This window comes from Chiloscyllium punctatum, chromosome 6 (assembly GCF_047496795.1).
Source record: "Chiloscyllium punctatum isolate Juve2018m chromosome 6, sChiPun1.3, whole genome shotgun sequence".
In the NCBI taxonomy this organism is placed as follows: Eukaryota; Metazoa; Chordata; class Chondrichthyes; order Orectolobiformes; family Hemiscylliidae; genus Chiloscyllium; species Chiloscyllium punctatum.
The window spans coordinates 32,863,342-32,877,728 of NC_092744.1; the positions used below are offsets into that span (position 1 = coordinate 32,863,342).

The 14,387-nt window shown below is 39.8% G+C and overlaps 1 protein-coding gene across 1 annotated transcript in view; it reads right to left on the reverse strand.

Annotated features, from left to right (window-relative positions):
- The window catches only part of LOC140478646 (mucin-4), a 149,869-nt gene that overhangs the window by 112,029 nt on the left and 23,453 nt on the right, over nt 1-14,387 (reverse strand). Inside the window, exons 5-6 of the mRNA XM_072571862.1 lie at nt 3,048-3,137; nt 1,550-1,651 (exon numbers count right to left, since the gene is read on the reverse strand). Of these exons, the coding sequence (XP_072427963.1) occupies nt 1,550-1,651; nt 3,048-3,137 (192 nt within the window). The remainder of the gene's footprint in view (nt 1-1,549; nt 1,652-3,047; nt 3,138-14,387) is intronic.

The following is a 14,387-nucleotide window of genomic DNA, read 5'->3' on the forward strand; positions in this document are numbered from 1 at the left end:
TTGTCACATGGTCAAAATCCTGGAATTTCTTCTTTAATGGAATTGTGGGTATACCTGCATCAAATAAGGTGTAGCGGTTCTAGAAAGCAGCTCACAACCATCTTCAAAGAAAACGAGAAATAGACAATAAATGCTGACTCAGCCAGCAATATCAAAAACCCCATTTAAAAAGAAGCCTCTTACATTTTAACCCTTGACCACAATGTCTTCCTCTTGTATGTTGCACTGGCCAGCCATATGGCCACAGCCCCTGCAAATTCACCAGAAGGCAGCTCCTCAACCTTTGAGGAAGTTTTTTTAGAGGCTTCAGCGAAAGCTTTAGGAGGGCTGCCAACTCAGATACAAACATTCTGGTGGAAGAAGTCAGACGTATGAAGTTTGTGTGCGCAATCTCTGGCTGCACTGATAGGTACATCAAGGTAAGGCACAGATGCTATGAGAACCTCGTTAGGTGCTAAGTGAGCAAGCATTAAGACAGATAAGCTGATATCCCTGAGATGCAACCTGATCCAATTCATCAGCCAGGCTCCTGTTCTTGGGAGAAAATGTCCTTGTAGCTGCCTTTCAAGGCATTTTGCCAGTGTAACTGCATCGTACATTGTTACTTTATAAACATTCTTCAAGTGGATCAGGGAACCGCCATGTGGGCTTGGCAATTCTCGATGCCAATGTCTGTACAAGGGGCATGAGCAGCTGGTGCCTGTGGATTGTGCCTTAAAATGCTGCTGTGTGATGGCCCACATGGAACCCCTTCATAGCCCCCTGTGAGTGAAGTCACCACGTTGAGAATTCTTAGCAACTAGTTTCCTCACAGCCATGAAGCAAAACAGATATACAGTTAATAAAGTCATTAGCAAGCAATAATTCCCCTCACTAAGAAACCTGCCACTCTCTAGTGAGATTCTTGCCTTGTGCCTGGTACTCAGTTAATAGAAGGAGTGAGCCATTCTTGAATTCAAGGTAGGCCTCGCTGGACTTCTGGCATGACTCTCCCACATTTCTTGCCAAAGCTCTCATCATCCAGGCCCTTATAAAATTCTGCACTACGTATATCTTTTTACAACACAACCTGTTAAAGGTTAGGTTAGTTTAGAAATCAAGAAGTTTTGTTTTCTTGTAATTGATGAAACCAGCAATGACTTTAGTAATCCTAGATACAGCCAAAATCAGGCAAGTTAACTATTTAAGTGTATCAATCAGCCATTTATACATTTGTGATGGTTTGTGGAACAGAACAACTTGATTACCAGCACACTCTTCCCAACAGGGCCTTGACATTTTGAATGTATACAATTGACAGTGAGTTAAAAAAAAACAGAAATGCTGATTTAAAATCACTTCCTTACTTTAGGAATTGCAAAAGGAACTGTACACTGTGCAATCATCTACAGATGCCCCAACTACTAACCTTCAGTATTCAGGGGAGATCAAATTATTCAGGGGATATTGTGGTGTTTGCTGTTGGAAAGATCACGGTCACTTCCAAAAAGAATATCCCTGCTTCTTGAATTTAATTAGCCTGTGAAAATTAGAGTGGAATTGTAGATACCTGTTGGTGGTGGAAACGTTGACAGAGAGATTTCTGCTGTTGATGATTCTGTTACTGTATCATTTTTTATATCAAAATCAGCATAATCCTCAATTGGGTAATCTGAAAAAAATAGAAAAGTGTAAATTTTCAGGAGATCGGGCAGTCTGCGTGAAGAGGAAGCAGAACTAATTTTTCAGGTTGATAGCCTGACAATGTGACCAATAATGATCTTTCATCTGTTTCTCCCTCCAGAACTGATGCAAGTTCTGGATTCTGTATTGAGTTGTTGACAGTAAATAAAATATTATGTTGACAGTTAAATTGAAATCAAATATGAAATGCTTGCTATGATTGATTTGAATTTGAGTTAGGCCCAACACAGAGATTGTGTTTTTGCTGCAAAAGATGGATGAACAGATGCTGTGAGTACCGAGATAGGTGCTAAGTGAGCAAGCACTAAGACAGAAAGCTGGCATCCCTGAGATGCAATCAGTTCCGATGCATCAGCTAGGTTCCTGTCACTGGGCAAAAATGTCCTGGTAGCAGCCTTCCAAGACTATTTGCCAGTGCAGCCTGCAATGTATGCCTGTAATTTTTAAACATTCTTCAAGTAGATCAGAAAGCTGCCATGAGGGCTTGGCAATTCTTGCTGCTTTGAAATGTTTATTCTGATGAATTGCCCATGGAACTGCGGACATTAATAAACATCTCCACCTCTCATCTTACATTGGGGGAATGTGACTTATAAATCAGCTGAAAATGGTGGGTGAAAGACAGTAGGCTGAGAATGCTCAGTTGGCTGGATGGTTGGTTTACAGAACAGTGTGATACCAACAGTGTGGGTTCAATTCCCATCACCGGTTTGAGGTTCCAACGAGAGACTCTACTTCTCAACCTCTTCCCTTGCCTACGGTCTGGTGGCCCTCAGGTTAAATCACAACCAGTCACTTCTCTCTCTTCTGAAAAAGCAGCCCCTATGATCTGGTAAGACTATGACGACAAATAATATATGGGCAGAAATGCTTGACTTGCAATAACTTTTGTCATTTTCCTTTGTGTTGGTTATGACTCCAACTGTTGAAGATTTCATGCCCAGTGTTACGAGGGCTTTTTGATATCAAATAAGGTCAAATGTAGCCTTGAGGTCAAGGGCAACACCTCACCTCTGGACTTTAGTTTGTTGTCCACATTTGGGGCCAAGGTTTAATGAAGATAAAAGTTGGCGAGAAGCCCACAAAAAAAAAGGAGGCTAATTGGTTGATTTCTGATTTTCTTGCACTTGTTTTCGATACTGAAGATAACATTGACAACATGATTTAGAATAATGAAAAAGGCTATACAAACAGGAGAAATTATGAGAATTTTCAGATTTGGAGTCTCCTTCTAATTGTTGTGATGAGCAAAATGTCCTTTTACTTTCAATTGTTTGCAGTAATATTCTCTGTAAAATTAGCACAATAGAGACAAAATCGAAACGCTGTGTGACATTTGGCCTTTTTCATCGCTCAGTTCTTACCTGTTGTTATCTCCAGGGATGATGTTGTATTGCTTGAAGAATTTGTTGCCAATTCTTTATTTCTCTGCAGTTCTGGTGGCTCAGATGACCCTGTTTCATTAATTTGATGCAAAAAAAGTTGAGTTAACTCAAAGGCAATATTAATGACATAATTTCATATATTGAAATAAGAATAATAACGGCACACATTGAAACAAAGTTGGCATCATGGAATCTATCAAAAATAGGAATAATATTAAAAATTTAACCATACAATTTTAAAAAAATTGACATACTCTTAAAATACCCACAAATCTGATGGATCAAAAAATTATAATTGGAGAATTACAATCAGAGAACAGAACTGCTTGTTGCTTGAGTATTGTTTTAGCTTATGATTATTCGCCATATATTCCTGTTCAGCTAATTAGATAAAAGTTGATGATTTAAATGTTTTAACTTATTGAATTCTTGTTATAAAGTTATCTTTCAAGTTTAGTGTTGCTTTTATCTCTTTATTGGATTCTACATACATATTTACAATTGCTTTTCTTTGAAAGCGCAAAGAGAATATAGAAAGGAGAGAAACCCTACATCCCTTTGAAGTGTGCTCAACAGAGTTGGATGCAATACTCTGGATGTGGCTTCAAGAGAACTTGATAAAAATTGAGCAAAAGTTGCTGCTTTTGTACTCACTGTGTCTATTCCTAAAATCCAACACCTGATATGCTTTGTCAGCAACTCTATCAGTATGTTATATCACCTCAAAAATCTAGACACGAACTTCCAGGTCCCTTTGACTGTGCAACTCATTGAATTGTGCCATTCACTCTCTTTCCTTGTCCTATTTAGTCTGCTATTTTCATTATTCCTGCACTAAAAGTAATCTGCAACTTGTCTGCTCATTCTGCCAGACATTGATAATCTGTTCAGGTTGATTGGTATCATCCCCACTGTTTGTCAATTATACTACTTTGGTATAGTTGGGCAAATTTTGAAACTGTACTTTGTATTTGAATGTCCAAATCATTTAAAAATGCATAAAAGTATTGGTCTTAGCATTGACCCTTGGGGAACACCGCTATCTACATTATTCAGTCTAAAGAACAACCATTTACTGGGATTCTCTGTTTAAGGTCCTAAAGACTTTTTTATATTCAAGTTGACACTGGCCCTCCTGTTCCATAAATCTCAATTTAATTAACCATCCCATTATATGGTAATTGCCCAAATGCTTTCTTAAAACCAATAAGACAATGTCCATTGTATTCTCATCATCAAATTTCTCTGTTACTGAAGCAAAAAAAATCAATTGCATTAATCAAACATGATTTGCTTTTTACAAACCAATACTGTATTTCCTTAATTAACTTAATTACAAAGGATATATGGTCCAGAAAAAAAACTATTTGCCCGAATCATTTCATGCCGAGTGTTATGTTCATATTCATACATCTTCTCTCATTTCAATCTATCCGTTAACAATCTATTTCCTTCTCTTTCATATGCCTGCTTATATTCCCTTAAAATGCATCTGAGCTGTTCACTTCAGCCACCCACTCTGGTAGCAAGTTCTATGTTCTCATCACTCTTTCAATAAAAGAGGTTCTTCTGAATGCCCTTGATGACTACCTTTTATTGACACCTCTCTGTAATCTCTTCCTACAAAAGGAAAATTCTCCCTGTATCTAGCCTATCAAAGCTTTGTAGAATTGTAAAGACCTCTACTGAATCATAGAATTTTACAGTACAGAAGGAGGCCATTCAACCCATTGTGTCTGTACCAGCCTCTGAGAGAGAGCTACCCAGCTAGTCCCATTCTCCAGCCCTGTCTCTGTAACCCTATAAATTCATAACTTTCAAGAATATCCAGCTCTCTTTTGAAACTTCCGATGGGATCCAACTCCACCACTCTGAGGCAGTACTTTCCAAATCCTAACAACCCTCTAAATAAAGTTTCTCCTTATCTCACTCCTCATCTTGCTGGCAATCTTGAAATTGGCAATCCCTAATTATTGACATGCCTCGTAGTGAAATATCCATTTTTGCCCTGTCAAATTGTTCACAACTTTAAACATCTCAATAAGGTCACCTCTTCATCTTCCCTGCTCCAAGGAGAAAAAGCCAAATTTCTCTTGTCTTTCCTTGTATCTATAGTCCCTCATTCTCGGCATAGTAAATCTCCTTAGCACTCTCTCCTGGCTTTAACATACTTCCTTAAATGAGCTGCCCATAACTGAACACAATACACCAAAAATAGACAAGTGATATGTAGATGTTTAGCATTTCTTCCTTGCCTTTATAATCTATTCCTTTTTTCATAAACCAATTGTTCCTATAAGACTTTTCAACTCCTGTTTTAACTTGCCTGGCCACCTTCAGAGAATCATGCATGTGAGCCCTAACATCCCTCTGCTACTCTACTCCCTTCAGGATTGCACCATTGAGGTTGTGTTGCATCTGTGTTTCTTCTATGAATATGTACTACTTCACATTACTGTGCATCGAAATTCATTTAGGAGGTGTCTGCCCATTTGTTCAACTTGTCAGTATCCCTCAGCATCATCTTCGCAATTTACTACTCTCTCCGGCTTCGTACTATTTGCAAATTTAAAGATTTTGCCCTCAACACCTTCTCCAAATAATTTATTGAAAATCAGAAAAGTCAAGGGTTCTGACAGATCCCTGGGGAGCACCACTTTCAACTCATCTCCAATCTATACCTACATTCAGTTTCCTGTGTTTTAGCTGTCAAGGATCCAACAATCCCAGATATTTCTAATGTGCTAACCAAACTGCCATGTGACATCATCTCAAATGCTGTCTGAAAGTCGAAACATACAACATCCACAGAACTACCCTCATCCACTGCCTGTAATGCCTTGTCAAAGGCCTCAATCAAATCTGTCAGGCACAGCCTTCCTTTGACAAAGCCATGGTTACTATTGAGTATTAGCTTATTTTTCTCTAAGTGTATGCTTATCTCACCCGTTATTATGGTCTCGATTGGAAATGTGATTTGATTCCAAGGTCCAAGTTATACTATGAACAGCAGTCACCTCAGGCATTGATCCTCCTGGAACAGCACTTCCTATCTACTGCGAGTCTGAATTGTTATTCTTCATTCCCACTCTATTTCTGTTTGAAGCCAGCTAACAATGTATTCTGCCACTTAATTCCTGACTGCAAATTATCTGACTCTAATAGTTAGTCTTTTGTAGTTGAGTTCAGTTTATCAATGTGTCTACTTTCTACTTAAAATGGTAAATCCATAATGACGACTCATGGTTTTGTTTCTCCACATTCTTCGGATTTCTCTTTCAGTGGACCTTCCATTATTTACCCCCTGGAAAAAGTGAGGACGGCGGATGCTGAAGAGTCCGAGTTGATAAGGGGTGGCTCAGGTTTCCTGATGAAGGGCTTATGCCCAAAACATCGATTCTCCTGCTCCTTAGATGCTGTCTGACCCACTGCCCTTTTCCAGCGCCACCCTTTTTGACTCTTGATCTTCAACCCTTCCTTGAACAAGGATGTCCCATTTGCCATTTTCCAAACTTCTGGCATTGCCCTGATGTCAAGGGAAGATTGGAAGATTCTGGCAAACCCTTCTTCTATCTTCACTCCCATTTACCTTCACAAGCTGGCACGCAAGCCAAATGGGTGGCATATCCAATCTCAGCATGAGCAGCCTTTTTAGTACATCCTATCAATCAATTTTCACTCCATACATTATGTCTATTATCTCTTATTTCACCAATATTTTGTCACCATCCTCTTTATTAGTAAAAGCATATACAAATTACTCAAAACGTATCTTACTCTAGTTCTCCGCTTCTAAACAGTTATTACTTCTTTTTCCCAGTCAGCCTTGCTCTACGTCTTGGTAATTACTTGCTAGTTACATGTCAATAGAAGATTTTGGGATACTTATATGCATTCTGTTGTTCTATTCTCAATTGTATCTTTGTCAAATCTGTTTTCCTCTTCACTTACTGTCTCAAATTATTATATTAGGCTGGTTCCTGCATGAAGAATTGACCTGGACTGCACTATGCACCTTCACTTTGATTCTATTTCTCACCACATCCCTGATTTTGGTACTTGCCTCTTGTTGGAATTTTCTTAGCCTGTATCTGCAAAGTTTCTTCCAACAGCCGTCAGGAGATAGAGGAACAAATATTTGGACAGATTATGGACTCTGTCATAGTGAATGTCATAGAATCAGAGTTGTGTTAGGTGATTTTGATTTCCCTTATATTGTCTGGCAATCTCTTAACATCAGGGGCTTGGGTGAGAATTGTTATGTGCATTCAGGAGGGTTTCTTGAAGCTATATCTAAATAGTCCTACTAGGGAAGGGCCATACTAGACTTGGAATTGGGGAATAAGTCCAGCTAGTTGAATGAAATTTTAGTTGGGAGCATTTCAGGAACAATGGCCATAATGCCATAAGTTTTAAGTTACTTACAGAGAAGGATAAGAGTTGTCCTTGGGTGAAAGTACTAAACTGGGGGAAGACTAACCATGACAATATAAGGCAGCAACAAGGGAATGTATATTGTGAGTGGCTATTTGAGGTAAATCCACATCTGTCATGTGTGAATATTTCAAAGGCCAGTTAATTAGTATTCAGGACCAGATTACATCTGTGGAAGTGAAGGATAAGGGTGACAAGATTCAGGAACATTAGATGACAAGAGTAATTGTGAGGTTAAATACAAGCGAGAAATATGCAATGAATGACAGAACCCTTAGCAGCTTTAACATACAGAGGGATCTCGGCATACAGGTCCACATTTCCCTGAATGCAGCAACACAAGTGAGAAGACCGTCAAGACGACAAATGGCATGGTTGCCTTCATTAGTCAGGGCAAAGAATATAAAATTTGGCCAGTCATGTTGCAACTGTATTGACCTTTAGTTTTGAAAATTTTGATTGGCACACTACTAGAAGGATGTGGAGGCTTTGGAATGGGTACAGAAAAGGTTTACAAAGTATCACAGTATATTTGGAAAGATGTCTATCTGACTGGAGATCTGTGACCAGTGGTATTCTGCACATTCACCAATGATTTGGAGGAGAGTGTAAGTGGTCTGATCAGTTAGTGGAGAACAAAGGTTTGGGAAGCAACTTTTGCAGAAAAATTTTATTCTGTGCATGGACTATTACTTATTTTTTTATTTGAATTTAATTTCCCCCTTGATCCAAATAACACTTTTATTAAGTTCCCAGTAGGTTAAGGTCACAAGCCCCTTGTTTGATGTCATCTGAAAATTTAACTACTTGTTTTGTGACTGATTTGGAGATGCCGGTGTTGGACTGGGGTGTACAAAGTTAAAAATCACACGACACCAGGTTCTCGTCCAACAGGTTAAATTGGAAGCACTAGCTTTCGGAGCGCTGCCCCTTCAAGTGTTGTGTGATTTTTAACTTTGTACACCTCAGTCCAACACCGGCAGCACTCTGAAAGCTAGTGCTTCCAATTAAACCTGTTGGACTACAACCTAATGTTGTGTGATTTTTAACTTTGTTTTGTGATTGTAATTCTAGATTCGATGTGACTGAGAACAACACACTGAATGTGAACATTTCTTGAACAGCTGTTAAGAATCTAGTGAAATATAATCAAGCCATTAAGTTTAAAAAAAAATCACAGCATCAACTCTATTACTCTGATGCTTAAAACTTTCACCAGACACCAATTTGGAAGAATTGACCCTAGACTAGAAGACTAATGTGTTCTCATACATTTATGGAGGACAATGACCTTCACTTCATATGAAAACATTTACCTCCTATCTATGGAGACTTGAGTGAGCCATTGTAAATTTAACACATAGAAGTATCTATTCTCTTCATTATGTAAAACAAAGGCAATTTCTTGAAGTATGCAGGGCATTTGATTTTTTGTGTGACCACATTTGAACTAACGTAAATTGAACAATATGCTTGTTGTCTGGCACAGAAACTTTCAGATTCCAGCACAAAGTGGCATGTTACTTAATGCAACGCCTCCCAAACCTTTTTCTACTGTAACTAACCACCCCCCACCTAGGAGGCTTGAAAATATTTGTGAGAACTGTGAAAGCAGGGACAGAGAAGGGAAGATGGGGCTGTGAGGGTAGGAACATGTTAGAAGAGGAGCATGGCTGCTGTAACTGAGTTGGCACTCTGCTGAGGCCATTTTTGCCTCTGAGGTCCTGCGGTTAGCTCAGTTGGCTGGTTTCCAATGCAGAGTGATGCTGGCAATGGGGGTTCAATTCCTGCACTGACTGTAGTTATCATGTGGAATTCTCCTTCTCAACCTCTCCCCTTACCTGAGGTGAGGACCCTCAGGTTAAGCCAACACCAGTTGTCTCTCCCTCTCTCTAATGAGAGAGCAGCCCTAGGGTCTCGTAAGACTGTCAGAGCTTGCCTTTTTTATTTTACGTAGCCCAGGACCCTTTTTGGATCCTGCCTTCTACTTGAGAAATGCTGGCTTAGAGGAAACCTTGCATGGGAACCTAATTGTTTTAATTTCCTTGTTTTTCATCTAGAGTTGATGTTGACCAATTGAGTAACAGGCAAGGCAAAAGCGATTAGATCCCATAATGATTCTGGTTTAGTTTTGGGATCATTGGTTCTGCAGGACATCACCAATCACAACTCTTGAGCAAAGATAAGTAATTAGCCAGATTTCTGTTTCATGGTCAACATCACTGACTGTGGAAAGAAATATGTAGTTTCAGGAGAAAGGCAAGAGCAGGCTTTAGCGTATCTTGGTTACCAATCAGTTAACACACACAGCCTCGGATCATACATGTTCCACATGCTGGAGGTGAGTGAAGAACTAAATAACACTGGTGAGCCCAGCAGCCCTCAGGACTCCTCCACTAAAGGAGTGAACTGGAAGGGGCTGAGTGGATGGAGAAACTGAATTTTCACGAGCAATGGCTTTTAAAGATTTGAATATTTACTCTATTGTTTACAACTTCCTTTTGAATGTTTATAATATTCTTACATTGTCTCTTTTTCCAGACTCCAACTAAAAGCCTGAAAGGAGAAAGGTGAACAATACTAAAGAGATTTATTTACGCTTCCGTTCCTTACCTGAAAGATCTTGCCCATGAGCGAAAGCAATTAAGAGAGTACAGCAGATCCACAACATGCTGTTTTTGAACAGGTCTCCCCTCAGCTGAAGTATAATCACACCCATATACCACCTTTATAATGGATTCAATTAGTCATTAATGAGGGACGGGGTGGGGGGTGGGGCGGGGGGGGGGGGGGGGGGGGAGGTGTGGGGTGGTGGGAATAGTCTTTGAGACTGGTTGACCAGGCATAAGGGGCAGGTGATATTCAATTGCATACATTTCAATAGAAAATGATACTTGATTTCAAATACTTGGTCATTTGTGTTCTCAGTACTGAACAGGTGCTAATTATTTTTCAATGCATTCTTTTCAGGGTTCTCAAAGGAGCTGTAATTTGTTGTTACAGGAAAAAAGAAATATCTTCAACATTCCAAGCCCTAGGGAGAGAGGTTTATGTTACAAGATATATGGTCATGATTTGGTGATGCCGGTTTTGGACTGGGGTACACAAAGTTAAAAATCACACAACACCAGGTTATAGTCCAACAGGTTTATTTGGAAGCACTAGCTTTTGGAGTGCAGCTCCTTTATCAGGTGGTTGAAGGAGCAGCGCTCCAAAAGCTGGTTCTTCCAAATAAACCAGTTGGACTATAACTTGGTGTTGTGTGATTTTTAACAAGATACATGGTGTCCATGAAGGTAAAATTCAAGATACCATTTTGGAGAGCTCTTAGCTGAATGTAATGTAACCATTTTGCGAGGGAGATAGTGATGAAGTTGGGAACTTCCAAGCACAGAGATGGAGTTAACATTAAATCTTCATAACAGAAAAAAATGCTCCACTTTCCTCTTCAGCTTTAAATGGTGAATTCAGAATCACATTTATTGAGTGGTGATTCTCCTATTTCCATCGATTTGCATCTTATTATTATCCTGACTCGACTCATTTTTACACCACTTACAATTCTCCTCTAATTTCCCAAGCAATTAGATAGCACCATGAATGTCTAGACGTGAACGGCAGAGAGTTTGCCTGATAACTGCAGCTCGCTGCATGCTTGACTTTTCTTTGAACCAACTCTGTCCTCACCACAAATGTTCCTGCGTGCTTCATGTGCACCAGCCCCATCTAACCCATCAAGTCGGCACCAGTGATGCACCACCACACCAAGTCATCACACGTCCTCTTGGTCCAACCTCATCCCTTCAGGATTGGTACTGGAGCTCAGGGACACCTTTATCCCACATGCCTCTGCCAAATTACTTTGTATACAGCGACCAAAGTACATTTCATACATTTACACAGGATGCATCTTATGGATCTTAGCTTCATTTCTAATTGCTCATTCACTTTGAATGTGCATAGTTCTGTCAAAGAATCATATTGGATTTGAAATGTTAAATCTGTTTCTCTCTCTGCAGGTACTGCCAAATCTGTTGAGTTTCTTGAGTATCTCTTTTAGTTCAGATTTCCACCATGCACTGTACTTTGTTTCATATATTTTGATAAGGTTAGATACTTCAGTGTTCCTCACTGAAGCATGACATTGACTTTGTTGTGAAACCACCATATCACAGTATGACAACAGGTAAAATGAAGCTTTATAGTGGTGTGAAGGTCCAGGAGTATCATTCATGAAATGGTATTCTTTTCCTGACATTCCCCGCAGGTTATCTGATTGATTGTCCATCTGACATGGACAATGGAGAGGCTAGAGTCCTTGGAGCATTGCTTCTAATATGAAGATAATGTTGAAAAGAAGCAATTGCAATGTTGTCAGCACGCCAAGCAACAAAGTAGCCTCCTTCAGCTGTCTTACAGCCACCATAGAAGATCCTCAAGGAGATGGAGAGAATATTGCAACTCTATATCCACAGGCCTCACTGACATGATGTACAGCTCTCAGAAAGACAGATTAATGATGTCCAGCCTCAACATTACTGAACTGTTTCATCTGCTGGAGCAGGAGTTGCACTCTGAAGGACTGTTTAGCAGAGCTATCCAGTCAATGCCACAGCTGCCCTGCTTATACCAGTGACTTGTTAAAGGCAGCAGCTGGTAACCCACGTGTTACCTCTCAAATCTCAACTAATGAATGCCCCAGGGTGTAACTTGTAATGTAAGGTGTGTGCTTTATGTATATTTTCATATTTATTTTTGACTGGATTTTTGAATTTGCACTAGTGGCATATGAGTTTTCTCTGTGTCTGAAGGGGCTTAATGATTAACTTATAGGTATTCCTAAAGTCACAACTAATTATTTAAAAATTCTCTGGATTGAACTTTATATTTCTTTGTCTAAGTGTCAGTTGCATTGAGATTATTGGAGGGTTTATCACTGTAAAGCATTTTCTCATCTTATTTTACCAAGCTTACCTCATTAACTATGTATCATCCCTCACAACAGTGCCCTCTCACTTGAAACTAGCCTCATCATACCACACACCTTTCCTGATACAATTCTCCACTGCTGGATATCCTATCTGTCATCAGCAGCCTGGGTCACTAACACCATCTTTAAGAAGTTGTTGTGCAGCCATGCAAGGTGATATAAGTGGAGAAGATTTGTGCAGGCCTGGCCCTAGCACAAACACAACCTATTATAATTCATTCCAACATTGCCTCGTTAAAGAACAAGAACTTGGCTGCAGTCATCAACATGGTTCAAAGGTTAACTGAAATCTGAGACTATCTGCAGGGCAGGAGTCAGTTGCTTGTGAGAGGTGAGTGATGCCAGTCACTCTTAGGAAGTCTGAAGAGACTATTTATCTCTCAAATAGATGCAACTTTATGAGGTGCGATCATGATAAAGTCACTCGAGCCGTCATTTTAAGAGAGAAAGGGCATATACATTTACAAAAGTGTATAAGATTATTTGCAATTATATGTCACCTGTGCATCTTTTCACCCCTCACTAAATTTATTTCTTCCTTCCATCCACATCCCATGGGGTGGAGGGAGCCAGTCTTGCTGGTCTGGTAGTGTTGGCTGTTTATCCTGAAAGGACTAGAGTCTAAAGTGGGAAAACTGATGGAGGGCATTATATGGGATACAATAAATACATAATTTTAGAGAGAAAAAAAATATACTAGACAGTTGTGGTGCCACTTGGCAGGTTGGTTAGCAAATTAGAAATGTTTGGAATGGATGGTTCCTTGCAGGATGATTAGAGGTTGGCTAAAAGAAAGGAAACAGAGGGTAGGTATTGATGGACATTTGGCGGGAGTGTGGTGCTGGAAAAGCACAGCCGGTCAGGCAGCATCCGAGCTGCAGGAAAGTCGACATTTCAAGCATAAGATCTTTGTCAGGAATTAGGCCCATTCCTGATGAAGAGCTTCAGCCCAAATCGTCAACTCTCCTGCTCCTTGGATGCTGCCTCACCGGCTGTGCTTTTCCAGCACCACACTCTTGACTGTAATCTCCAGCGTCTGCAGACCTCATTTGTTTCCCATCGATGGGCATTTCTCAAGTTGGAGATGAATTGGAAGTGGTGTCTTCAAGAATTGATGTTGGGACACTTGTTTTTTCTGATTTATATCAGCAATTTGGAGATGGGTGTTGAGGGCAAAATCTTTAAATTTGTGGATGATACTAAGCGAGTAAGGATAGTGAATTGTAAGGATGATGTTGAACAACTTTAGAAGGACATTGACAAGTTGGCCAAATAGGCAGATATCTAGGAGATGAAATTCAGTGCAGAGGAATATAAAATAATAATACATTTTGGTGGAAGAAACAAGGAGAGACAATACAGGCTCAATGGTACAGCTTTGAGGGGAGTAGAGTAGCAGAGGGACCTCAGGGTTCAAGTATGTGATTCTCTGAATGTGGCCAGGCAAGTTAAAACACTTGCTCAGAAGGCTTATATGATCCTTGCCTTGTATGTACCTCGCCTGCCAAATGGTACTACAGGGAAAGGTGAAAAGCAGTAACTTGCATGGAGTGAGGTGCAAGGAAGTAGTTGAATTGAGAGGATTAAAGGATTGCAGAAATACCATAGTGAAATTTGAGCAATTGAAATACCTGATTCATTAACTGGATTGAATTACATTTGAAAAGTCGTTGTAAGCCCATATTGACTGGGGATCACAGCTTTCACTCAAAAAAAACACTTGCACTAAAAATGGGAATCTAAGATAATATATGATTCAGTCCTGAGGTGTTACATTGTTAGAGATGTCACTTTTTAGAGGTGATGTTTGACTAAAGTCCCAAGCGCTCTCTCAGTTAGATGCCGAAAGTTGACGACACTACTTGAAACAAGGGCAGAGAGGTTCTTCTACTATC